The following is a 27,732-nucleotide window of genomic DNA, read 5'->3' as shown; positions in this document are numbered from 1 at the left end:
CCAGACTTGTGAGAGGAGAACAGAGGGGCTATTGGGATACAAATTACAGCTCTCTCAAGATTTGCCAGACAGATCGGTCGACGTAAGTTTTTCTACCTGTACTTGGTAACTTACTCTCTCTTTTTCTCTTTCTAAAAATTCTTTCCCCTTCAGTTTCTTCATTACATAAAGTTACTGCTGTTCTCTTCAAATTAGCTTTGAAATGATAATTACAAATTTAAAAGGCAGCCAACTTTTGAAGCTAAATTTAAGTTAAGGTAAGGAAAGGGTGGTGGTGTCAACTTTATTTTTTAGCATTGCTTCCTTGAGATTGGGTAATATCTGACTTTGAAGTGTCAGAGATGATGATGTGTCAATGCCTTGAATTTTCTAGAAGTTATATGTACCTATGATTTTTTAAAAAATGTTCAGATAATAAGAGAAATGGGAAGAGAATACGAAGCCAAAATCTTTCCATCCCACTCCACCATGCTTTTTACCTAGTCTGCTTCAAATGGCACCATGTGCTAAAGACGCACTTCAAATTTACCTCTAACTCAAGCTAAAGGCATTTTTGTTTAGACTGTTTAATAACCAATAACCAATTTCTTCTCCCATTGCTGATATTCTTAACTGCAATTTCAAAACAATTTTAGATTAGAAAATTAAGGAATATTTGGAGAGAGAAATTTAGAGAGCGGGTTTGTTTTCTGGGGGCCTCGATTCCTCCACAACTTCCTCCGCCTTTGTATATTGCCAGTGTGCTCACTGAAACTCAGGTTCTGATCTTAGAGAAACTTTATAGCACATATTAAAAACTTACAGGTAATTAAAATCTCCTGTACCCATATCTGATCTTTTTCGGTTCTCATGAACTGTGTATATAGCAAAACTTGGGTTTTTTTCCCTTGAGTATCTGTTGTCTTTTGCGAGTTTATTAGAACATTCAGAGCATTTTTTTCCCTTTAGTGTTAACTTTTACAATTTTGATTGGTTCCAGTTTGAAGACGTGATTTCTGAGGAATAAAACAAAAGGGGAAAAATGACAGATGATCAAGACCTTTCTGAGGTGGAGATGAGTCCTGTGGGTTCCGAAGACCATCATTGTCTCTCACCAGGACCTTCCATGGCATCGGACACCAGTTCTCACCTGACCAACCCCAACAGCAGTGAGATGGGGAAGGTGAAGAAGGAGCAGCAGGACTCAGAGGTGGATGATGATAAGTTCCCAGTGTGCATCCGGGAGGCAGTGAGCCAGGTATTGAGCGGCTACGACTGGACCCTGGTGCCCATGCCAGTGCGGGTCAATGGAAGCAGCAAGAGCAAGCCCCATGTCAAACGGCCCATGAATGCTTTCATGGTGTGGGCACAGGCTGCCCGGAGGAAGCTGGCAGATCAGTATCCTCACCTCCACAATGCAGAGCTCAGTAAGACGCTGGGAAAGCTCTGGAGGTAAGAATGGATGAGGGAATCACATAAGATGAGGGCAAACTGGGGCACGTTGGAGAGAAATGAAGTGAAGGCAAAGTGCCATTGAGTTAAGAGGTCTAAAAAGAGGTAATGGGAGAGCAGGTGTATCTATCAATCAAATCAGAGAATAAATCCTAGGAGTTTCCTTCTGATAATATAAAATTCAGTCCATGTTTGATTTTCAGTTCTCTGCTGTTCAACTCCAAGGCCTAATGGCAATCCTACAAGTCTTTCAGACACTACATCATTCATCTTTCTCTCTTGACCTGTTGCATCCTTTCTTCATTCTTGCCTAATCAAACTATGTGGCCAGTCTGTTGGAACTGTGCTGAACTGATGACTCTCACGAGAGTCTGATACTTATGAAGTCTGAAATCAGCAGTCTTATGATAAACTAACTCATGGCAAATTATATTCAAATAAATAAATTTGCCAGATTGTCTGGCTGAAAGAAAACAAATGTGGCTTTTCACTGTTAAAAGACTGAGCAGCAAATACGCAAAATCATTCTTCTTAAAAAGCCAGTTTTTCAGCTCATCATGATTTAAAACTGGTCTCATGATTTGTGGATATTCTGGCTTGAAGCATTTGAAGTTTTAAATCCTGTGAGGATGTGCCTGTTGGGGTAAAATAACTGGCGCTGTATTCAACCTGTTTTAATTTTGATTTCCTTAAATGTATTTGAACCCATGACTTGAAGCCAGAAGAGGCTGCTGATAGGAGATTGGGCAGATGGGGCAAGAAAGAGAAGGTGGTCAGCAACCGCCTCCCTCCTTTCCCCGTTAAAGATTATTCTGATGCCCTCCAGCCACAGACATCAGTAGCTGGTGATTTCCTGTGCACAGGTCATATAGATTTTGAACTGGCCTGCAGAAAAGGTAGGGATTATAAGGGTCCAAATAAGAGTTGTGAAAAGGCTAACAAAGAGATAAGAAGGTGCAATGAGAAGAGAAGGTCTCCTGCTTTGTCACCATGCCGTTTTCTTTCTGTGTGATTATGTTACTTCTGGCTACATACAGATTGTGCCTACTTGCAGAGGTTTCTGTTTACAGAGCTATGCTATTCCATACATAACATTAACAAGTCAGGGTTAACTCTAGTAGTACTTAGACACGGGATATTCCTCACTCATGCCCACATGCTTATTTAGTATACATTTCCAAATGTCTTTCTGGATTATTAATTCATTGACTCATAGTTGCTCAACTGTTATGGAGGATCTAGACATTTTCCCTCAAAGAAGCAGTTCTGTTTCAAAGATGTCACGTTACCCAGTATACATGATATATTGCTTCTGAGGAAATTATTGCCTCTTGCTTGCAGGGCATAATTGCAGTTTGAAATTCTGACCTGAAAACAGTTATAAGAATATGATGGGTACCTATTGGATCATGCCTCTGACGTCACTTATTATGACAGACAACTGCAGCACTGAGCCTGAAAAGAGAGGATTTTAGTCCCAAGACAAAACATAGAACTAACAGAGCTAATCTTCTGTTCATTTCAGAGCCCTTTTTAAATGTCAGGTATCCTAGTAAGTGTGACATTGCAGAATCTGATGTGGGGCTTCTTATACTGGCAATGAGATAATTTGAGTTTCAATGCAAATCCTGACTTTATAAGCTAACTGCTTTCCCTCTCATACATTGGAGCCCATATCATCCATCCTTTTTTAAAAACAACAGATGAGACAGTGGTGTGATGCCACAATCCTGCCCCCACCCTTAAGCAACAGGACACTGGATACTGCTTTAGAATCGAGACCGGCAAGGCTATCCTGTGAAGTCTAAAATGCAATGGGGCACACTTTGAACTAATTAATCATGTATGCCCTATGCCTGGATGCTTCCAATGCAAGCTACCATTTGAATTTGGCTAAAATCCAATCCAACTTGAACAAAGCTTAAATTAGTTATTTGCTTTTGAAGCTGAATCCTCAGAATTAAAGTTAGTGTTTCAACTTTTATGGGAAAACCTGAATATTAAATCTACACAAAAAGGAAGATGCACTTTTCATCTTATAATTTATCATATGTCTTGGCTTTGGTGGATAAATGAATGAGAAGAGATATCCAGGCTAAAATCCCCCCGTATTCGTTGTTCCCTCAAGTCCTTCTCCTGTCCACACCCAAGCCATCATTCCTTCAAGGGATCTGTAATAAGCAGAAACCTAATTCATCTGATCAGCTTTGCTGAGCAATTTTGCTGAGAGGAGCCACATAGTATCCACGTGATGTAAGGCCAAGATATCAGCTTCTTTTCTGGCTTGTCCCTCCTGCCCCCCACAAATAGCTTCAGTACTTTCATCACTGCTTCCTTAGTCATACTTGAGACACACTCCACTTCAGACTCATTTTCTTCGCCATTTGTTAACATTGAAAATAAGTTTCAGGTAAAGGGGTTTGGGTCTCCATTCTTTTCACTTCCCTGTTTTCAGCCATGCCAGATAAGAAATCCCTTTGCTGGGTCTCAAGAAGGCATTAGAGGTCTTTTCTAAAGCAGAAACAGAAGTTCAACTGTAGGGCTTTGTTTAAATCCATTATTTCTCTGTGAGAAAGAATAGGACGGGCAGGCTTTGGCCCCTTTGCCTTTGCTGAGGACCTTCTGGGCATCTGATTGCCCGCCACTGTGAGAAATGGGGTGCTGGATTAGATAGCCGTTAACCTGCTCCAGTAGAGCTCTTCCTATGTTTTAATAATGCCCATGAGCAACTATATTGCTGTTTATTAAACCAAACGGCTTCTCATAATTTTTCTGCCTTCAGGGCAACTGAAACAAAATGGCTTCCTCAGAGAACTAAAATGGGGAAATGTGAGAGGCTAGCAATGAGATTCCTAAACCTCAGTGCTGATTAATCCATTCTGCAGAAGCCTATGTTTCTCTAAATCTATCCAGAGAAGTGAGTGAAATGTTTCCGCGTAACTCTCATAATGCTGTACTGCTATGTTGGATGAAATGTTTTACAAGAACAAAGAAGTCTAGAGAGTACTTTATACTTGTTTGTTTATGCATATATAGTAATCACTAAATCTGCTGTTGCCAGAAATACTAATAACTCAGCTAGTTTAAAAGTGGGTTCAAGATTGGTTTTTATTTCTTAGGTTTAATTTCTTCTTAGACTAGGAATAATTTTAAATGTTCATACATTTACAGATTAATTCAATCAGAACTGCAATTTTTCTAATTGACACTAATCTTTGTTATATATTTATGAAAAATATTGATATATGTTGATTTCCTTGGTTCCTGTCAAATTATGCCCAGCGTGTCTTTTCACAAGATACATATTCAAAAACTCAAGTGTGTCTATTTGGTGTTAAGTATACATTTTCTTGGGCATGAAGTTTGATGAATCAATAAGAAAATCAATGCCTCAATCAAATTGATATCAATGGGATTTACATATGTTTAATTACGAGGTCTGCAACTAACACATTAGAAGTTCGGGACAGATTGAGAATGGCAATGGGACTAACTATGGCCTGTATCCTACCAGCCAAATTTGAACCTTTCTTCAGGCCTAAGAGAACTTCTTTTGACTTAAATTGGAGGAAGTCTTTTCAGGAAGAGTAGATTGGTAGAATATTAGCCAATATCTTTATTGTACATTATACAGTTCTGATCAAACACCATCTCATATTTTACATTTATTTAAAAAAGAAACCAGAACAAATTTTTAATCATTGCAAAAATATAAGGATTCAGAAATACTAAATGGAATAACTTGTTAAACAACAAAATCAACAAGAAACCACGTATCTGACACATTTCAGAAGGATAACCACGTTAGACCACATGTGCCACCTAAGGCATTTTAGTCCCTTTCTAACTGTTGATGTATATGAGCAAAAATCAGAAAGGCAGCTTTAAATGCACATGTAGCAGGTTTCTGAATTGATTGATGGTTCTACAGGAAAGTAAACATACAGTCACATTTCAACCTTCCTATGCTTTATGCTGCATATACGATTTGGGTCGCTGCAGCCAAAAGCAGCAAAAGAGTTTAAAAATGATCAAATGAATAGTGGCATGTGCTATCATGTGGGCCAGAGCTAGGAGGGGGTGGGGGGAAATGTCCTGTCCCATTAACTAAGGCTTAATGGGATGTTAATTATCAAGTGATGTTATTTATCTCTGTACCTTGAAAAGCTTGGACTGCCCATTTCCACACATTAAGCTTCTGTTAAAGGGATGGGACATTTTTTTTCTCCAGGTTGTTGGCACCTTAGCCAAAGCCCATTTTATCAGATGAAAGCACAATATAATTTTTTTTTGTCTTTAAGGTGTTAGCTTTCAAGGCATTTCCCTCTAAAATGGCCCACAAGTCTTTTTGTTAAAATACATCTATTTCTGTTGGAAGAGTAAGGGAAAGAAAGCAGAGTTATATGGTTGCCTAACTATGCATTCAGTAATAATATAAGATTATGGCTTTTGACTTCTAAAACTATCTTGAGGAATTTGCTATGTGAAGTGGTGAAAGTAATCACAATGCCTTGAGTTTTGAGTTCATTCAACCCATAGTTGAAACTGGATGATGATGATGATGATGATGATGATGATGATATCGCAGTCCAGTAGATATTTGGACTGGAAATTTTGGTCCCTCACTGACTCAGATTTTATCCAAGAATCTAGGAATCAGTATTGTCTTAATATGTGACATGTTCCAAGTAGCGCAGCTCTTTGCAACTGTCCGGTTGTTATCCTATGTATGCTGATATTGCCTAGATCTTTAGTTAGTCTTTTTGGAATTGCCTCTAGCACTTCTTGCGCTACTGGAATAAACTGTTGTTTTCCCCAGAGATGCTGAGTTTATTATTATTTTTATTTTCTACTAAGTTTTAGAGACTTTGGTCATCCTCACTGTTTTTATTATTATGGCTAGTATGTTGATTATGCTACACAAAGTGAGACAAACTGGACATTGATTTGTCCTTTCTTCTATTAAATGGTACTGAATGTTGACTTGAAGGAGAGATCACGGTGATACTCAATTTCTTTTAAGCTTTGTGGTTTTAATGATATTTATTATCTAACTTTGTTCTGCTGCACAATTCTGGATTTAGACCAGTGCTATTCCCAGTGTGTCCTATGCCTCTCAGAAAGACGGCCCACATGGGCCAGTCCTGATTTACTCCTTTATTTGCTTTGCCTTTGCAAACAGAGAGTTCCTTGTGTGTTTCCTCACTAACATGGCTGTACATGCTTTCCTTGAGATTTTTTTTAGTATCTCTCCTGCCAACACTTAAAAAATCAGCAGAAATATTTCAAAATAAACATTATGTAAAAATGCAGTCTTCCCCTCCTTTTTGCTCCTCTAAATTGAAATACAGCATAAGATAGAAGCTCTGATTATGTGATATTTGAGGCCTTAACGACTACTTTGGTTCTATGATCGTTTTCGACCTTGACCCTCAGAGAGGGACAAAATGGGTAGATTATGCCTCTCCACAAGGTACGATAGTCTGCCACTTCCTCTTCTTTCGGTGAGGCTTGTTCGGAATTCCTATACAAACCTACATAATGCTTGGTGGATCATTCCCATAGCAATTCTTTTCATTGGACCTGTTGCAGTGGGAAGCAGAATATTAAATTCTAGAAACCATACAGTGAGCTAGAGCACTAGTATTCTTAAACTGGTGGACTGTGAATCTTCCTACAGTGGGTCACATCAGCATCCCCACAAACATATTTTGGGGACAGAAGGAAGCAAGAGACGGGGGGCTGCAATAAAATTATGTAAAAGGCCAACAATTGAAATGGGTTTTAAGTTGCATGGGTTGGAGGTTCAACTGAAGTCTTCTAGAGACATTATTTAAAGTTATTTTCAAACACGAGGCTTAAATAGGAAAGTTAAACCTGGCCTGTCCATTTGTATTCCACATGCCTCTCTTTGTTGTTAATAATCAGATATTAACATACTGCAAAAGAAGCATAAGACGGTTTAAGCATCTTATTTGTTTGCTTGCTTGCATTATTTATAATCCGCCTTTCTCACAGAGACTCAAGGCAGATTACACAGTGTAAGTCAATAAGATCAGTGGCTGGGGCATTCAGTAAACAAAACAATTTGGAAAAAAACAAGCAGAAATCTGATACAGAACTGCAAACAATGCTGAAACAAAACACAAGCTATTTAACATGACATAACATCACAAAATGAAATATAAGCAATTTAATATGACATAGAAAAACACTCTAACCTAAACAATAGATTTGAAAAAGAGCCAAAGCAATTTAAATAGACTTAAGTATCAGCAAAAGCCAATGTGCTGAAATCAAAAGCTGAACTGCTTTTCCAAAATATAAATATAAATGTTCCTTGCTTCATTGTTCTTGGTCTACAGAAGGTCTGGTACTGTCCATAACATTTTAACTGCCTTTCTCCTTCTGTTCTATGACATTATTTCATTAGAAACTCCGACCTGTGTTAATTTTAAAGGTATGAACATGGTCTCCTTGAAGGCCTCCTTGGAGGAATTAAAACCCACCAACGAATGTTTCCACGTCCTCTTAGATAAACAGACATTCCAGAACTTCACACTACCACAGAACATAGCTAATGTCTCCCACAACAACAACTACATTGCCTCTATGCCCTAAACTGTGTATAATCACATAACAGATGCCCCTTGTCCCAGACATGGTGGCTCCTTGAAGTTCTCATGAGGCAACCTGTGTATTTCCAGTCCATCCTGCAATTCATGTTTCCTGCAGGGCCAGGATGTCTTTTGTTCTACTGACATGCAACCCCTTTGCAACTATCTGCTCTGAAAGCTAGAATCCAGAAAAGGGGAATGGGGGGGGGGTTGTAATTCTTCAGTGTGTACAAGTATCTTCCAGTGTTGGTGATATCTAAAAAGGGCTACTTTTCCAAAGTTCCTCCATTCCAAGATCTAGCGCTGTTACTGCTGACCACTGCAGTAAGACATTTTTACAGTGTTCTGGGGAAATTGTCAACTGTAGGAGTCCTAGCCCTCTCCCTGAATTCAACCTTTTCCCTTTGGAAACTTTTAAATAAAATCCTAAAGAGACAGACATAAAACAGCATTGCTTGTGGCAATAGCAATCTTTGTGACATTCAGTGTAGTAATATCTGAGCCTGAATAGTATATGTGGATATCTGTGGAAGGGGGAGACCTGCAATTACCAAATGGGCTATTAATGTAAGATTCGGTGCGCTGATCATATACATAGTTCATGTTATGCTTGCCTTCCTCATAATAATAATCATTACATTTGATTTATATACTGCCCTTCAGGGCAACTTAACACCCACTCAGAGTGGTGTACAAAGTATGTTACTGTTATCCCCGCAACAATCACTCTGTGAGGTGGGTGGGGCTGAGAGAACTCTGGAAGAGCTGTGACTGACCTAAGGTCACCCAGCGGGCTTCAAGCGGAGGAGTGGGGAATCAAACCCGGCTCTCCAGATTAGAGTCCCACCACTCTTAACTACTATACCAAAAGTCCGTGAGATGTATCTTTCATGTTCCCATTTTACAGATAAGATGAGAGAGTAACCTGTCTAGAAGCACCATACAGTCTGATGGTGCTATGTAAATAAAATAAATAGCCCTTCCATTTCCAAAATAGTTTTGAGCTGGAGCTGACATTTAAATCAAAGTTTTGCAGGTTCAAACCCAGCCACTAGACCACATTGGCTCTAAAACCAGAGCAGTTGAAGCATGAGGAATTTTACCACACATTCCTATACAGGGACAGACATGTATGCATTCAGACATGAGTGCAGTCACATAAGGTCCATGAAATTTCTTGTATGAGCTTCAGAAAACAATGTGAATATTATGGGACTATACCTTGTGTAAACATGGCATGCATGTCTATGTTGTTGCATTTACATACATGTGTTGGAATCTTTCTGTTTGCCCTTTGTTTTTGTTCCTGAGTTTGCAGAAAGACTTTAATTGGAAATGTTGCTTATAGGAAGGATAGGACATCAAGTATCAATGAAAATTCCATATGCTGGTGAAATAAGTAACTAGTCCTAGCACTGACAGGTCCGTTAGTACAGGAAAACAAATTAGAGAATGAGTATAGTGCACTTGGTGTCCCTTATTATTCAACCCATGAACAATTCACTATGTAAAGCACTGGTAAATTTATATGAACTAGTCATGAATCTCTCACTAGTATGACTTACTTTTTAAAAAATGATTAGTCATAATGGTGGTGGTGAGAAAAACACCACCTCTGAATTAATATCTGCGGTGGTAACAGCTTTTGTTGCATGCTGTACTTAACTGCTTCAGTTACTTCCCATTTATTTCAGCTTCCTGTACTTCATGCTGCCAATAACTATCCCACAAAAAGGAGAATATTGTAGATATTATGGGCTGTTCTTAGGGTTGCCAGGTCTAGGTTGGGAACTTCCTGGAGATTTTGGAGGTGGAGCCTGGAGGGGGCGAGGTTTGGGGAGGGGCCCCAGTGAGGCATAATGCCCTAGAGGCCACCCTCCAAAGCAGCCATTTTCTCCAGGGGAGCTGATCTCTGTCACCTGGAGATCAGTTGTGATTCCGGGAGATCTCCAGCCACCACCTGGAGACTGGCAACCCTAGCTGTTCTTGATAAAGGCTACCCTAACCAAGTTATTACAGAAGTTAGAAGTAGCTGCTCCCAGGGGCAAAGGTAACACATTTATTACCAAAGCAGGAGATTCAAAGTAGAATGGGAGCTACCACTTGGGCTGCTTTCTTACCAGCACTTGCCAGTACCAGCTTACTATCAATGTAATCTGTTGGCGTAAATATGAGTAAGTGCAAACCCTGGTGATATGAGCTCATCCAGTGTTACTTCTAGCAGCAAAAAGTGGCAAAGGGACTAATATGAAAGAACTATTGGGTTTGTGTTACTGCATTTAGGGCCCTGGCTAGGAGAAGTCAAGGATTTGGAAAATTAGCACTCTTCAAGATGTCACTGACGTCTCAGTAGAATCTATAATTATTGAATTTGGGGAGTTACCTTTAATTTTCATTAGGTTGGCTTTCTGTTAGATCACTTTTCATAAGCAACAACTGGGGGTTGATTTAACAGAGGGCCCAGTCCCATAAATAGTTCTGAGTGCCAGAGATCAATACTATAATACACGGAGTAGTAACTGGGAGTTGTATCTGACCTTTGGGATAGAGTTAAAGGTTTGTAGCGCCTGGTGAAAGTCATTTTTTTACCTCATCAACTCATAAGGAATTAATCACTGACTACAGCATAAGGCACCCGGAAACAAAAAGCTACCACAGACCGTCACTTGATAAATGTACATGTTTGCTTTTCATGTGTATACTAACAGCAGGACAGTAGCACTTTAAGTGGTACCTATGAATTTGGCCTTAATTGGGCACTGGTTTTCACATGCTTTCGTCCCCTGCCAGTTCCTGTCTCATAATTTAGTGACTTAACAATGACTGCAGTGCTGACTAACTATGTCAGTTGTTTTAATTTTAATTGTCATATGAAAGATCTGGCAGTGGTGATTAATCTGTGTTGGCTGATTCAAACACGTCAGTCACTTGATGTTCCACAAGTGATGAATGCGTATGTATGAATGGGAACTTGGTGAACAATTTCATTCCCCTCCCACGCCTTTTTTGGCCAACCTCAGTAGGGACGGAGTAAAGGTGGGTCAAGGAAGCTTGCTGAGAGAAAAAACCTAGAATGTTTTTGAAGGGAGCCTAAGTGACAAGTTGATGTAGGCAAGCTCCTCAATGCCCTCCTCCCTACAAAATGGCACCCAGTGCCTTTGGCTGAATGTGACGAAATAGCCGGGCCCAGGGTTTCTGCTAAAATCTCTTGGGATAGGCTTCTGGGCCCTTCAACTCCTTGGATATGCAGAAGCCTTGGGAAAAAATCGCCATTTTTAGAAGGGTTGAGGCAAACAGAGCTGTGGAGAGAGTCCATGGAGCAAGTTGTAAGGTTGCCAGCTCCAGGTTGGGAAATTGCTGGAGATTGGGGGGGGGGGGGCTGGCTTAGATAGGGTTGCCAGGCTCCTGGTGGTGGCTAGAGATCTCCCAGAATTACAACTGTTCTCCAGGTGACAGACATCAGTTCCCCTTGAGAAAATCACTGCTTTGGAGTGATGCACTGTATGGCATTATACCCCACTGAAGTCCCTCCCAAGCCCCACCCTCTTCAGGCTCCACCCTCCTAAATCTCCAGGAATTTCCTAACCCAGACCTGGCAAGCCTAGGCTGGAAAGGGTGGGGTTTGGGGAACGAGAGGGACATCAGTAGAATATAATGCCAAAGAATCCACCTTCCAAAGCAGCCATTTTCTCCAGGGGAGCTGATCTCTGTCACCTGGAGATGAGTTGTAATTCTGGGAGATCTCCAACCCACCACCTGGAGGCTGGCAGCCCTACAAGTCAGCTACGGAGTTAAGTGCTGTGGCAGGATCAAGAAGTTTATTTGAGAGAGCAGTGAGAGCTTTCATATGTGTACACACATCACATTTGTGCATTATGTGAAAGATTATAAACAGTAGCCTGACCTCTCCTTTTCGGAAGCAACAACAACAACAACTGTATTTGTATAACATCAGAACCCAAACGCTTTCTGCTGAGAAATAAGAGGCCTAGATGCTGGTGTCTACAGCACCATCTGCTGGACAAGTAATCCAATAACAAGTTCTAGCCAGAATTAACCACAAGAAGGGGTCCCTGAGGAGGAGCAGTTGTTGATGAAGCAGAGTTTGCGTGCAAACGGGAGTGTCCTGTGGCACATTAAAAACTAATTAGAGTATTATTACATGAGCTTATGAAGACATGTGAGTTGAGTGAAAGTGCATCAGCAACATTCTCTGTGAATGTCTAGGAATTTCCATGGAAATCAAGTTACAGGGAGATGCTAGCTCTGGACATGTCTCCATTACAAATGTGTATTTTTGTATTATAAATTAGCTGTGCTGAAGAAGAACACACAAACTCCTGGCTTTAAGAGATTGTGGTTGTTTTTAATAATACTTCAATTAGTTTCGTTTATTTATTTTAAAATATTTTATTTTAAGCAGCTTTAAGAACCATTTTAGCTGAGTAAACAATATATAATGTTTTAAATGATATATCAGTTTATGCCATGGCTTCCACAAGAATGCAGGGAATTAGATTTTGGTGAGGATATTGATATTTCCCTAGTCCTTTTTAGAGATCCCTAGTCCCTTTAAATTTAACCCTATGGCATTGTTTATGGAAATGTCCCTGATGCTGATTGTACTAATCTCATTCTGTGTGATCCGCCTTGAGGCTCTGTGAGAAAGGCAGACTATAAATAAAATAAATAAATAAATAAATAGAATGACTGTTCCCAGGATTCTCTGAAGACAGACGATTACTGTTTATAACATATTATGCCTGTTGTGTAGATATGCCCACAGAGCTTTTTCACCCAATAACACAAAGTATGCCCAAGCCACCTTTTATCTTTTCTGTGATACTTGGGCAAGTATTTTACTGCACTATTCAACAATTTTGAGTGGAAAACAGACACAAGGGGAAAGCCCGAAGAGCTCTTCATTCTCTTCCACTCCACCATACCCTCACCATTCCTCTCCTGAAGCATTTCCCTGGAGATGGCTTTTGATTAAATTAAAGAAACAGAAAAGACATACAAGATGGTTTGTGAGAGTGTAGTTTGATGTCCCATAAATTCCCTATAGCTGTGTGGGTATGTGTGGCAACATCTGTTTCCTAGAGTTTTCTAGAGTTCTACAGTCTCCATCTATGGATTGCTTCCTCCAGCTCTGATATTTCAGTAAGGGCAGAGAGGATCGGTTTGTGATTTGCATGAGGCAATAGTTTATACTCATCTATCCCAAACATACTGTACAATAAATAAAAAGTAATGGCAGTAAGACCAAGGAGGTTTCCTGAAGTCTCTTCCTACAACTTACAACCTGAAGTGTTTTGTGCTTCTTTGTGGGGACGCACACATGTTCTTCTTTAGAGTCCAGTGTCATGTAAATGAATGAACTATTTTGAATGTCAAGCTTAGAGCCAAGCTACAAGTGACGCCTTACACAGGTTGGACACTTGTCAGCTTACCTCAAGTTTTGATGGGAAATGTAGGTGTCCTGGTTTTACAGCTTGGCTCTCCATTACAGCTGCAAGACCAGGACACCTACATTTCCCATCAAAACTTGAGGGAAGCTGACAAGTGTTCAACCTGTGTAAGGCGTCACTTGTAGCTTGGCTCTACATTCCAAAATATCAGTTTGAACTCAGTCCTAGCAAGGCTGGAGTCAACACATGGGGAGGTGGGGCAGCTGCCAGGAGGACCTGTGGCTTCAGGTGGGACCCACCGCTACTGACTCCCTACCCCTGTATCTCCTCTGATGCTTGCGCTTACACTGCCTGCTTGCGAGGGCTTCGTCAGTCACCTCTGCTCCTAGCTGCATATGCTTCCTAATGCTGTTGGAGAAGGGCCTGTGTGTGGTGCACAAAGCACCAGTGTTCCTGGTGGCAATGGCAGTGGCACTCCTAGATGCACCCACCGCAGCACCATTGGGGAAAGGGTGTGCAGGCACTGTGGGCAGCCATGACTGCAGGTGGTAGGAGAGCTTGCAAGTGGGCAAAAGAAGGACACGCAGGCAGGTGGGGGCACATGTGTGAGAGGGCGAGAGAGGGAGCCTAGCTGTAGGCATGGGGGGCTCTGAGCACTCTCTACTCAGAGCCGCCCCCCAAAAAATAACTTGGAACTGGCCTTGAGACCTAGACTGGGAATACACAAAATCATAAAGAAATGACTGCCCTTGAATAGAACCCTTCCCCATAATTTATGTATTCTACCCACAGACAGCCTCAACACATCTGGGAAATGGCAGGCACACTTGATTGCAGCACTACCTTTTTAGAAACTGTCTGTACCTTAAAGACCTATAGACATCTCATGCTAATCGTCTGAGTGTGTCTTCTGGTGCCTCTGAACTCACTTCTGCATTCTGCTTATGGCACAACCAAACATGCAAGATATGAGATAATCTCTTTAGAATGTTTGGTCATGAAAGATCCTGTTTTGATGAAGGTGGACACAGATTAGCTGGTTTGTCTCGGATTTGATTCCTAGGTGGGGACATTACAGAATGGGAGCCAGTAAAATGTCTGGTCTCACTGAAAAAGCTAGACTTCATTACCTTCTGTCTGATAAGAATGCCAAGATTACCTAGCCAGATATTGTTTGGTGATATTCTGGACTGGTCTCAGAAATCATATTGTACTGTAACTAGATCTTAACTCCAAATAGTTTTATTTGTTCTGTTCTATGTTTTGAATTTTCTTTTTAGTGCAATAGTGTTACATGATTGGTCAAATGACCATAAATAAAGAATGGTTAGTGGAATGGGAGCCATCAAAAGCTGCCTATAAGAGCGGGACCACAAGTGACGCCTGACACAGGTTGGACACTTGTCAGCTTCCCTCAAGTTTTGATGGGAAATGTAGGCATCCTGGTCTTGCAGCTTGACTCTCTGACTGCTGTCCAATGGACTTTTCAACTGTCACTTGTCCAACATTCCGCCAAGCTGCCTACATTTCCCATCAAAACTTGAGGGAAGCTGGCAAGTGTCCAACCTGTGTCAGGCGTCACTTGTGGTCCTGCTCTTAGATGATAGAATCCTTGTCTGTGGATGAAAGCAGAATCTTTCTCCAGATTTCCCTGGAAGAGAGCTGTTATGCCTACAACTTCTAAACTTGCATGCAGGCATACATGCGTGTGATCTTTCACCCACACCTTTTGAAATTCTCCCCATCGCTCTTTTCCGGACCTAAGAGGATGACCATGTCCCTTGTACCACACTGACTCATCTGCAGCTGACACCAGTGTGTGAGTGAAGAGCGCTGACTGTGCCACAACTCAGCTGTATCACTTGCACGCAGTCAACCATGGGCATATCCATTACACTAGATAGTTGTGGGAAATAATAAAGTCTAAAATTAACAAAGCCTTCATCTTTCCTCATCTTCCACTTTGACTCCAGCATTGTGGTGGGCGGGTGGGCAAAGGGAGGATCAGCTAAAGCTGTCTTTCACTTCCCGGTTTGTTCTTTTCTGTGCCCATGCAAAAATGCCTTTGCATGAAAGGTCATGAATTGTTGGGGGGTGGGGGGTGCAAAGGCAGGAAACAGTGAAATCTAAATCCTTCAAATCTCCTGGCCTCTGCCTGCTCATACCGGTTTCACTTTGCTAAAGCTGATTTGAAATCCTGATCCCTGTTAAGAACAAAGGGAAGCAGGGAGGCATCAAAGAAGAAGACAAGTATAGGGTTGGAGAAGTACTGAGGAGGTGGGAGGGGTGAGTGTGCGTGTGTGATGGTCTTGGATATAGTATGTTCAAAGAAGATTGAGGCAGCAGGTATGCTGTGGTTCAACTCTGGCAGGGATTTCTATGAGAATAATGAGATCTATTGTTTCTGTTGCATGTTCCCTCCTGTCATTTACATGTCCATAAAGCTGCATAGTAGGTACATGCAACCTACAGCAGAGGTGCCAATGGAAGCTTGTCGTATCCTGGAGTCAGCAGTAAGTTAGACATATATAAATGCAGTAACAGTGAAATTCAATGAGCTTAGACTGGAGTAACTCTGCTTAAATGTAGTCATTAGACCATGCGTTTGGTTTTCTGAATATGCCCACTAGCCAGTCTGGAAGTGCCAGTTTGGAGGAACCAGCTCTCTACAGAACAGTCTCAATACAGTTCAGATTAAAAGGTTCAATTCCCTGAGTGACTTTTTTTCACCTGGTTCAGCAACAAGACACAAAACAAAAACACCAGGAATTCTACAAAACGCTGATCTGCTCTGGAAACATCTGCATTTCAGTCTAGGTTTCCCAGTTTTAGGAAAGAATTGGGAAATAGTTGGGTAAGAATATACATGCCCTTGCAGTCCCAATGAAGAACCAACTTGGAGCAATTCACAATAAGGTTTCCAGGAACACTTGTGTGTGATATGGGGTGGGGGTGGAGTGTTGGAGAACGAGACACAGGAAAGCCAGTTTGAATTCAGTGGTTTTAATCTGGATTAAAATGATAGCGGAATGAAGTTATATGGCACTGGTCCTCTCAGGCCTAAACTACAGCAGGCTGCAGTGCAGATGATCTATAGTGACTGTGAGAATAAAAAACATTTAGATACGCTTTTTGCTATGGAATGCATATTTCTAGAACTCCTGGATTTAACCTCTATTTTCTCTTCATCCTGAACTGTCTTGCTTTCTGGCTTTGAACACTCTGAACAATTAGTTTACAAGAACCTCCAAAGTTTGTGTAGATTCAGTGAAGTTCCTTCAGTTGAGTCTCCTGGTATGCCCTCTCAGCACTTAAACCCATATTCATAGCTCTCTAGCTCAAATGAAAAATTGGCTTGCCAAATTATAGCTGTGTCAGGAAACAATAAATTTCAAATTTCTGGTTCTAGCTGTATGTGGAATGTTGAAACTGCATTTGGGGGGTCTTGAGAATATTTTGAGGAAGGAAATTATAACCCATCACTCTTGAAAGACAGGGAGACCTGCTGACACAATAGTCAGAATGGGGTCAGCATGGGGATACTAGAGCGGTCTGGGTGCTGCAAGAGTTATGCTGATTACGAACATGAAATTTGATGGTCTAAATTAGAATATCTTGGGGTCATTACAGATGTGATAAAACAAACAAAACACACATACCAAAAAAAACACCTCAAGAGTCACTGCTCTCTGGAACCATACTCAACCTTGTTAGGTAATTTCAGGTGGGTTGCTGCGTTGGTCTGCAGTAGAAGAACAAGATTTGAGTCCATTTGTACCTTAGAGACCAAACAAGAGCCAACCAAAGGGGACAGAAGTCCTGAGAGACCTAAAGATACTTAACTCAATATTATGATCGTTTATATTTTTATGGTTTTTTAATTTTCAAAAAGTACAAGTGTAAGCTGAGCAAATCTATTATCTAATTTATCACTGTAATTTGTTATTAAACAAATTTCTATTTTACATACAATATGTACCCCAAGTACCCAATGCTCCAAAGTAAGGTACGTATTCCAGTTCATATACTTTCAGTTCATATTCTGTATTAATCCTCCTGTATGCAGTAGAAGAACAAGATTTGAGTCCAGTTGTACCTTAGAGACCAACTACAGGATATGAGCTTTCGAGAGTCAAATCTCCCTTCACTTGCGAAAGCTCATCCCCTGGAAATCTAAGGAGCAAATGGACTCAAACATCATTAGAATTACTTATTCTTTATCCAAGGCTGAGTTCACGGCTGTAGTTCTGTGGGTTGAAAGCAGACCTTTGCTATGCACAACACTGATGGTTTGATGGCTTTGACATCACAGTCCTAGCTCTTCCCTCTCTCCCTGGAGCAGCATTGCAACTTAAAGAAACTACAAGGTGGTACATTCGTTTGGATCACATAAGCATACAACTGATGTTTTAAAAAAGAAGGCATGCAGCCAACATGAAATACAGGGAAGAGTAAAACTGACAGCCAGAGTGGAAATACACGTTGCAAATTTTCTGGGGATGCTCAAGTGCAGGATTTTATGTGTGGTCCTCAATTCATATGCAGGCTGTTCTTGCTTGGCACACGTGCATGCTGCTTTCATGGGAGCTCCCTTTGTATGATTGTGTCTGGAGGGCAGACACTGAGAGAACAAGTACTGTAGGCTCCTTTGACTTGCCAATTTGCATTTCTTTAAGGTGTGAGAAAGTATCAAGATCTGCATTTCAATTAAGTGGGTGGGGGAAACTGGGATACTTTTAGCAGTAGAGTAGGAACTGATATTGAATGCATGAATGTATTCACCTGGAGCAAATTGAAGTGTGACTATGTGAGTAAGTGCATGGAAAGTTGGAGGGGGGACACATGAAATGAGGTTCACATGAGTGTCCCTAGGTACTCAGTAACATGTATTTCCACCCTCAGTGTTTGACACAAGTACATTCCAGGAGAAAGGCAAGGAGAACCTGGACTCACCAGAGAAAAGGAGTACTAGTTCCTTGTAGGTACATGTGTAATCTCCCTGAGTTAAAAATGTTATCTTAAATGATCTTTATCTCCATAATGGGTGAAACTCAGATTTCTCTCAGATAAATTGATGGATGTGGTAGACAAGGGAAGAAAAAAAGTCTAGTGGGGAAGGAAATGTACTCCAGTCATTATAAAATAGCCCGAGAGGTTTTAGACTCTTGGGGAACTGAGTGCAAGAGATACAGCAATGACTTTCCACTTCCCCAGGCCCTAATGCCTGTGGTTTGCTTTTCTGTTTGATTCTATGAATAAAGATAGAGCACTTCCAGAGTTCAAGCCTGGATAGAAGTCTTTTGTTTGGAGAAAGATTGCAGTCCATTTAAAGAATTTTTAGTTGATTAAGCATCTGCTCTTTGTTGGTCTAATAAATATAAATAAATCTTCATGTCACCAATGCCTAAATTTAGATGCCTTTTTGAGACACTGACATGTAACATGAAATAAATTTAATAAACCAAAGCTACCACTCTATTTTTTACCTTTTTCTTTTTCATTCCAACAAGCAAATTATACCCTTCAACATTTCACAGTTAAAAATAGAGCCACACTTGCAATAACCCCAATTCTCATGCCAAGGATTACTGGCTGACACCCCATTCATTGCTGAATGTAACCTTCTAGATTCATTTACTCTGCAGTTGTCTGTCTTTCATCAGTTTAAAAGCTGAGTAGTTGCTCATTTAGTTAAATGTATACTAGAAAAGCACACCCTAATCTGGATGCACCAGGCTAAGATCTCATCCGATCTTCGGAGCTATGCAGGGTCGGCCCATTATTATTTGGCTGGAAGACTACCAAGGAAGACCAGGGTTGCTATGCAGAGGCAGGCAATGGCAAATCACCTCTGAACGTCTCTTGCCAATGAGGTCACCATAAGTCAGCAGAGACTTGATGACGCTTTATAGAACTGAACAGGGTTTCTGCAGGTCCCACCCAGCACATGGACAAAATCAACAGCTGTCTGTACATGTACATTCTCTGTAGTGCCCCCCCCCTTTATGGAATGGCTTGCCTGAAGAGGTTAGGAAAGTTCCCACTCTCCTGGCTTTCCAAAAACCATGCAAAACTGAATTATTCAAGAGGGCTGTAATATAAGGAAGCTGTCTCAAAGAGATACATCAGTAAAGGGACAGGGAGTGACTGTAGACTTTACTACTGTTGCTGTAAGTATGTTCCTACTAGGTAGATCCTATATTGTTTAATATGTTTATCTTAGTATCACTTATGCTCTGTTTCAGCATTTCTTCAACTTTGTATTGGATTTCTGCAGGTTTTTAAATATTTGCAAATTTACATATACCTATGAAATGTTTTTGAAATTGACTGTACTGACCCACACTGTGTAATCGGCCTTGAGTCTCAATGAGAAAGGCGGACTATAAATAACGTAAATAAATAAATATGTTCTATGTGAGATATTAAAATATATCTTAGCAGCTGCAATGCGTGAAATGGCAGACTGTGCATCGCATGGCGCCTTAGTGTTCATCCATGTGCATCAGTACTAGAGTCGATGTATTTATTCCCCCATACCAGTAATCCTACAGAGAGAGCTGAACCCTGAAGATAGTTCTAAAAACTTATGCTAAAACATGTAACAAGGCAATCCCAAAAGGAAAAAAATAGAAGCAAAATAAAGACAGAGAATTACCAGGGACAGTTTCCATCATTATCATCTAGGGATAGTTTGGACATTGAACAAGTACACCATTAACTTGCAGTCTCACCAGTTAAAATTGGATCCTACCAGTTAAATCAACTGACTAACCCAACTGGAGCATGCAGCCCTAATAATTTCAAACTCACATGTTCCAAAGCACTATTCTGCTGTTCAAAATAGATTCCAGGGATCAGAACCTGACCAACATTTAATCCTTCCTTGGAGGCTTCATTTAGAAGTATAACTAAGTTCCCTGAGACATTGCACTGCTGTCATTGGCAATATTTCTCTTGCTTTCTGGCTTCTTAAGGCTCAAGTGGTGTGAACAGCAGCAATAGTACATTGAAATGCAAATGTGTGCATATCCCACACGGTAAGCCATTTGGGAGAAAGTGGATCCCTGTATCCCCGTATGTCTTTGACAGTTTTTGTTGTACCAAGACAACCAGTCTTTTTTCCACCACACAATGTATTTAGCAAGCTAAAAACTGCCAAGGAGGCATGGAAAGCCATTTCATAAAACACGGATTTACTATACAGATCTTCTTCCATAGTTATGATAGAACAGCTGCAAGGGTAGGTGGCTGGACCTTACATTTCAGGTAGCACATGTGGGATCGGGTCTCAGATTCTAATCAGTGATGACAAATCTATTGCTATATTGGTAAGCAAAAGGAAGTGGAAAAATCTCACTTCTTCCCTTTCATAGGCTCCTATGGGAAATAGAGTTGCCAGCCTCCATGGAGAACCTGGAGGTCTGCAGGAATTTCAACTGACCTCTAGGTGGCAGAGATCAGTTCCCCTGGAGAATGTGGCTGTTCTGGATTGTGGCATTCCATCCTGTTGAGTCCTCCCCCCCCCCCCCCGCAAATCCCATCCCCCACATCTCCAGGAATTTCACAACATGGAGTTGGTAACCCTAGAAATAGAAGAGCTCTTTTCTATCAGTCCGAATGCTTACCGCGTCTTTGGACAGAAGAACTAAAAATGATAGCAAGAACTAAAAAAAAGAAAACTTACAATCTGGGCAAGACGGTGTGCTTGCTGGACATTAGGTGAAGAGCTTGAAATCTAGGTAATACTAGGGATGTATCACTGCTTACCTGCTGCCACAACAACGCGAAATATCGCGCAAAAACCGCGGAACTTCGCATTTTCTCGTGCGAGATTTGCACGACGTCATGCAAATCTCGTGCGAGAAAGCACGATGTTCTGTGGTTTTTGTGCAATATTTCACATCGTTGCAGCAGCAGGTAAGCAGTGTGAAAAGGGCCAATATACACTTTCAAACTTTGTTTTATTTTTATGTGTTGTCATGGGTCCCATTTTTGTTGCTGGTATTCTAGCCATTTTTACTTTGGACCCCATTTATATGCATTGCAAAACTAACATGACATATATTTAGTGGGGAAAATTGGTTCAAACAAAGAGCATGAAAACAAAATGAAAATGACTTCATGGATTTTGATTCACATAGGGAAGGAGAAAAAAAATCAACCTGAAATGGATGATGAGGATGCAAAATTTGATGGCGTCTCTGGAAAATATAGGCGAATGGCAAGTTGGCAACCTCCGACAACCCTCACTCTAGGAGTCTTTTCTGCCTGAAATTATAGAGGAGGGATATGCTCAGGAACCATTGCAGTTCTGCAGACAAATCTAGGGGTCAGAAATGTATTTTCCCCTACAACCTGGCCTGCTTCATCATGGATCCATCAAGCCTAGTGACATCAACAACACTAGCAGTTAAGTACTTTACAAGTCACAACACTTACAGTGCCACCCTAATCAGGTCTGCTCAGAAGTAAGCCCCATGTTATTCAATGGTGCTAACTCCCAGGGAAATGTCCTTAGGATTGCAGCCATATGTGCTCAGGGCTGGCCAGGTACTACGTAAGGAATGTATAAAGACATCTCGTATTAAAAGTATACAACCATCTCTTACAACTTTTGAAAACAGAGACTCTTACCATAACTTAACTGAAATTTAGTAGTGTTGCCAAGGGGAAAATAAAAATGCCTTCAGGGCCTAGAGGTTTGGCCCACGAGCTGCCAGTTGGCAGTCCCTGACACAGAATGATAAAAGAATATCTTTTATAAAAAACAGCAAGAGCAACAACAAACTAGTGAAAAGTTTTGGGATTTTGTCCAGTCCCTCTCTTAATGTGATGGGCAGAGAAATCCTGGCTTAACTGAAGAAAACTGTTAGTGCTACAGGAGTAACCTTACATTTCTATACTGCCTTTCATCCACAGTTTCACAAGGCCATGTTGTGCTTTTAATTATGTCCCTCACAAACAGTATGTGTTAAATAGCGCCTTATAAAGCAGAACCTGTTAAATAGAGTAGAGATTGAGGCCAGAAAAATCCTAAAGATTTATGCTACATTTGGGTTGATTAAAGGGACGTTCCAAATTACTCAGCACTTAAGCTATGCAGAGCAAAGTTAAAGACATAAAACATGGCCACAGAATATGCCACATAACGCTATAGAACTCCAGAGACCACATCAAACTCCTTGAAACCCGAGTAGGAAAAAAGTACCACAGAACTATGTGGGGGTGGGGAACCACAGTCACAATAATTTTGTATATAGCTGGCTTCTGGTGTATTAAAGATAAAACTGGGTCAGATGGCTGACAAATGGGTCAGATGGCTGATTAGCCGACAACAGAATACTATCTAGGTTCCAAAAAAAAAAGAGACAGCAGATCACATGCCTAGTAGTCTCATAAATTGGCCTGAAGAACTTTGCTGAGCCACTGTAAAACCTCTTAAAGTGCTGCGGCCAGAAATTTCCTGCTATGCTGATATGAGAGGATCTTTGGTGGGTTTATATGTTAACACAACCTTGAGCGTTACTTTGTGGTCCTAATTTTAACAAACTTATCCCCCCTCTTCTGCCCCCACCTCTCTCTGGCAGGCTGCTGAATGAAAGTGACAAGCGACCCTTCATTGAAGAGGCAGAGCGACTGCGGATGCAGCACAAGAAAGACCACCCTGATTACAAGTACCAGCCACGTCGGCGGAAAAATGGCAAGGCCGCCCAGGGTGAAAATGATGGCCAAACTGAAGGAGAAGCTGGTGGGGCTGCTGCTATCCAGGCCCACTATAAGAATGCCCACATGGACCACAGGCATGCTGGGGAAGGGTCTCCCCTGTCTGACGGACATCCCGAACACTCTTCAGGTTAGTCTTAGCCAACAGTTAGACCCTTAGCCATCCAAAGTTATTCATTCCAACTGTCTGTCAGCAGTTGTATTAATGTAAAAGGCCAGTAACATGAAAGCCAGTTTCTTTGCCTGGCTCAACGCAGGATTTAGGAATTGGATTGGTGAGTTTGATAACATAATCAACATAACTCCTTAGCTAAAGTCCAAAGAATGTATTACAAACCAGCCGCCATCTTGGTTTTTCGCTGGCTACCCTCTTTCCTTTTTACCTCTTCATTGGAGGTTCTATGCAGACATTACTCTATTAGGTCATGAGCACTGAGAGGAAAAAAGTTGATCAAAGTATTTGGTTGTTATTAGACTTTTTCACACCCCTCTCCCCCAAACTGTATATATAGTGAACTGGTAATTCACATCTTTTTCAACATTTTTCATTCCGTATGGATTTCACATCACAGGTCAGAGCCATGGACCCCCTACTCCACCAACTACTCCAAAGACAGAACTGCAGTCGGGTAAGGCTGACTCCAAACGAGAAGGGCGTTCTTTGGGGGAAGGAGGAAAGCCTCACATCGACTTTGGCAATGTGGATATTGGGGAGATCAGCCATGAAGTGATGTCCAACATGGAGCCCTTTGATGTCAACGAGTTTGACCAGTACCTGCCACCGAATGGACACGCTGCTCACCCAGGCCATGTTGGAGGCTATGCTGCAGCTGCTGGTTATGGCCTTGGCAGTGCCCTGGCTGCAGCCAGCGGACACTCTGCCTGGATCTCCAAACAACATGGAGTCTCCTTGTCTGCCACCACCTCATCAGTGGTAGACTCCAAGGCCCAAGTGAAAACAGAGGGTTCTGCTCCAGGGGGCCATTACACTGATCAGCCCTCCACTTCCCAGATAGCATACACATCCCTCAGTCTGCCCCACTATGGCTCAGCTTTCCCTTCTATATCCAGACCACAGTTTGACTACCCTGACCACCAGCCCTCAGGACCCTACTATAGCCACTCCAGTCAGGCTTCTGGCCTCTATTCAGCCTTCTCATATATGGGGCCCTCCCAACGTCCCCTGTACACTGCCATCTCTGACCCGGCACCCTCAGTGCCACAATCCCATAGTCCCACACACTGGGAACAGCCTGTGTATACGACCCTCTCAAGACCCTAGGGAATGGGGAATGGTGACCAAAGCAGCAGCGGAAAGGGTCCGAAGAATCAGCCCCAGAAGATGAGCCTCCGAGTTCCGAGGCCATTCAGTGTAATCCAGTCGCCAGAACCCACTGAATATCCGGGCGTGTCTATCTTGACCTCAGTTATTGATGGCTCACCTGGCTAGAGGAAGGTCCCCCACCCACGCACCCCAATTCTCCAAATTCCTGATTGGCTTCCAAGATTCCATAGGCCTTCTAGATGAGGACAATTCTAGGCATGGAGCAACTAGTCATGGTGGGTTTGTGTTGGGCAGACCAAGTATTTTTTAAAAAATTAATAATCTCCTCCTTTCCCTTCCTTTCCCTTAAGTTGCCCAGCCCAGACCATCAGACTGATGGTTTAGAAAGAAAACAATGGCCATAACTTTACCACTCACTGTGGGTGAAGCGTGGCTCATCAGCCACCGTGGCGGATATGTTACAGGAGGAGAAGTAGGGTGGTGCAGCTGATGCAGATGGTGCTCTAGGGCATTCCTGCTTCAGAGTTGCACGTGCATGAATCTTGTTCCCCATTGGAAGACCAACCTGTGCTTGCTTTTCCTGTTGATTTTTGGCGCCTGCATTCCACCTTCCCTTATCCATCCCACCACTTCTCTGCTGCTTGGCTCTCTTGAGACTTTACTAGACAGTACATTGGACTCAGGAACTACATTATATGCTCTGGCCACCTTTGCATCACAGCATATAAGTGCGTGTGTACTACATGTTGGTCCCCTGGACCATAAAAAGCAAAGGGGACGGAATCCTACATTGTTATGAACATTTTGTATTGCTAGTTTGTTTCCAACATTTCCTGGCTTCCTTCTAAACTCCCCCAGCTTGCTGCCTAATACTTCAGAAGATACCCTGCCAAAGCCAATGCTTTTTTTTTGTCTGGCATGCTTATGAAAGAGCGAGAAAGTGTGAGTGTGAATGAGAGATAGCATGCATTTTTGTACGTAAGTGGGTGCGGGAAGGCAGAAGGATTTTAGCAACCAGAGCTACCAGTGTGATCCTCCAACTTGCTTAAGCATGGAACAAAAATGCCCAGAGAGCATCCTTATGAGTACGACTACAGTGTTAAGCAGATGTAAACAACTTGAAACATACTGTCACCTGAGGCTGAAATTTCAAATGGCACTCTCTATGAAGTAAAAATATAATGAACAAAATAATTGTCATCTTGCTGCTCTCTCAACAGAACCCCAAAATTTTCTGCCTAAAGTGGTCAGCCTCACCTTGCCAAACAGTACGGATGCTGCCGCTGCCATATTCAGAATCATTAGTGGCTAAATTCAACCATTGTCACAAAAAGGAGAACATTGTTGGATCTGACATAGAATGGAAATTTAAAAAAAAAACGGGGCCCTTTCAAATTCAAATAAACCATGTTTCCTTTTGAGTTTTCATATTGGAGGCAACTGCTCCAGCTAAACCAAGCTTTGCTGTCCTCCCTGGTGTGAAGGTATGGCTTGCCTATCCCATGGCTTCAAAGAGGCATGTCACTTTACAGCCAGCCACTTCTTAGAAAACAAAGGGAAGAATCACAAAGCATCTGAGAAACATGTGCTATGCAAATGCATGACGATGGGACCACAACAGGCCACAGTACACACTGAAGGTTGTTCTTCCCAACCCCTTTGGACTGAAATGTCTGAGGCCAACTTGCCTAATATTATGTTTATATATGCTTGTCTCAGTTTTCAGCTGTGGATGATTCTCTCTTCTCCATGGTGTTTGAAAAAAACATGTAGTGTGCCTGTTTGCCTTGTATGCATGCAACCTATTAACTGCTCCGCACCCTTATTTATGCAAGTAGCGTATTCCCTCCTTCCTTGTCCCCAGTGCCACAATCCTGTGTTGTCCTAGCACCAATTAACTTTGCATAAAATGTATGGAATAATAAACTTAAAGGTTTCAGCTATGTATGCAAAATGCTATTTCTTTTTTGCCCTCTTTCACTCATTCGCAGAAGAAAGCGCTGAAAGCAACAATGAACTATTTCTATTCCACACATTCCTTATTGCTCACATATTTCTTCTGTGCCATTGTTGAAAGGACCCTTCCCGAACACTGGAATTCTCTAAATGGGGATGAACGTGTCCTCATGTGAAGCTCTCCAGGCACAATCTTTCACTGGACTGTGGTCTGCAATTCCAGCCATGGCCTGTGATATGCTGCTGTAAAGCTTACAAGCAGGACATGGTGGTGATGAAGTCCATCACTTGTAGTTCATCCTGTGCATATGACAAGTTAATTGGATCTGAAAAAGAGTTGCTAAAAAGCATGGAGAACAATGCCCTTTCATAGACGCTTAATATGTAGAAATGGGGAGCGGAAGCTTTTCATGGCATGGAAGTAAATAATATCACATGACAAATAACATTCTAGTATTTATTTATTATTTACATTACAACAGTTTAAAACATATTAGAATTAATTCATACAATTAAAACCATTAATAGATTTAAAAGAGAATTCACTCATAAAATATACACTAATTACAAACATTTCATTAAGCTGCTATTAAAGAAGCAAGATTTTTCCTCCTCCAGGCAGTTGGCAACCCTACTCTGAATATGAAGGTACCAGAAGCACACAACATAAGAAGAGCCCTGCTGGACCACACCATCGGTCTCTCTAGTTTAGCATCCTGTTTCATACAGTGGCCAACCAAATGCCCTGAAGGAACGGACAAAAGGCCAAGGCCGTCCCCTGATGTTGCTTCCCAGCACAGGCTGCCTCTGTAAATGAAGGTTCCCCTTAGTCATCATGGCTAGCAGCCATTGATAGATCTCTATGAATCTGTCTAACTCCCTTTTAAAGCCATCTAAACTTCTGCCCATCACTACATCTGTTGGCAGTGAATCCCACAATTTAGTTACTTGTTGAGCACAAAAGCATTTATTTTTATTTGTCTTGAATCCAGGGCTGGATCGACGAGGGCGGGGGCAGGGGGGTAGTTTGCCTCTGGTGCTGCCAAAGGGGGCGCCGGGCGCAGCTGCCAGGCCCGGGAGCGCACAGGCGGCAGGACGGGGCGGCCAACTTGCCACGTGCCCCCTGTCCTGCGGGGCAGGCGAGAGGCAGCGCGGGTGGCTGGGAGGCCAGCTGCACCATTCACCTGCCCTGCAAGATAGAGGGCGTGCGGCAAGCCAGCTGTCCCCTCAGCAGGGCAGGCAAGTGGCGCGGGCGGCCTCCCAGCCACTCACGCTGACGCTGCCAGCTCCATGGCACGCCAGGACA

General features: G+C 41.9%; 1 protein-coding gene across 1 annotated transcript; it reads left to right on the top strand.

Annotated features, from left to right (window-relative positions):
- On the top strand, positions 1-26,402 carry SOX10 (SRY-box transcription factor 10). The gene is made up of 4 exons (XM_054988574.1): positions 1-82; positions 980-1,431; positions 23,050-23,315; positions 23,758-26,402. Exons 2-4 carry the CDS (start codon positions 1,022-1,024, stop codon positions 24,465-24,467), a joined length of 1,386 nt encoding a protein of 461 aa, XP_054844549.1. The 5' UTR covers positions 1-82; positions 980-1,021; the 3' UTR covers positions 24,468-26,402.
- Positions 26,403-27,732: the final 1,330 nt, after the last annotated feature.

Source organism: Eublepharis macularius, chromosome 9, assembly GCF_028583425.1.
Source record: "Eublepharis macularius isolate TG4126 chromosome 9, MPM_Emac_v1.0, whole genome shotgun sequence".
Taxonomy (NCBI): Eukaryota; Metazoa; Chordata; class Lepidosauria; order Squamata; family Eublepharidae; genus Eublepharis; species Eublepharis macularius.
The sequence above is the reverse complement of the archived record's forward strand: the minus strand, read 5'-3'. Positions and strand labels throughout refer to the sequence as shown.

Coding starts and splice junctions, on each gene's coding strand:
- SOX10 (XM_054988574.1), top strand. CDS start 1,022: ATGACAGATGATCAAGACCTTTCTGAGGTGGAGATGAGTCCTGTGGGT. Junction 1,432..23,049: donor ACGCTGGGAAAGCTCTGGAG/GTAAGAATGGAT, acceptor TCTCTCTGGCAG/GCTGCTGAATGAAAGTGACA. Junction 23,316..23,757: donor ACATCCCGAACACTCTTCAG/GTTAGTCTTAGC, acceptor TTCACATCACAG/GTCAGAGCCATGGACCCCCT.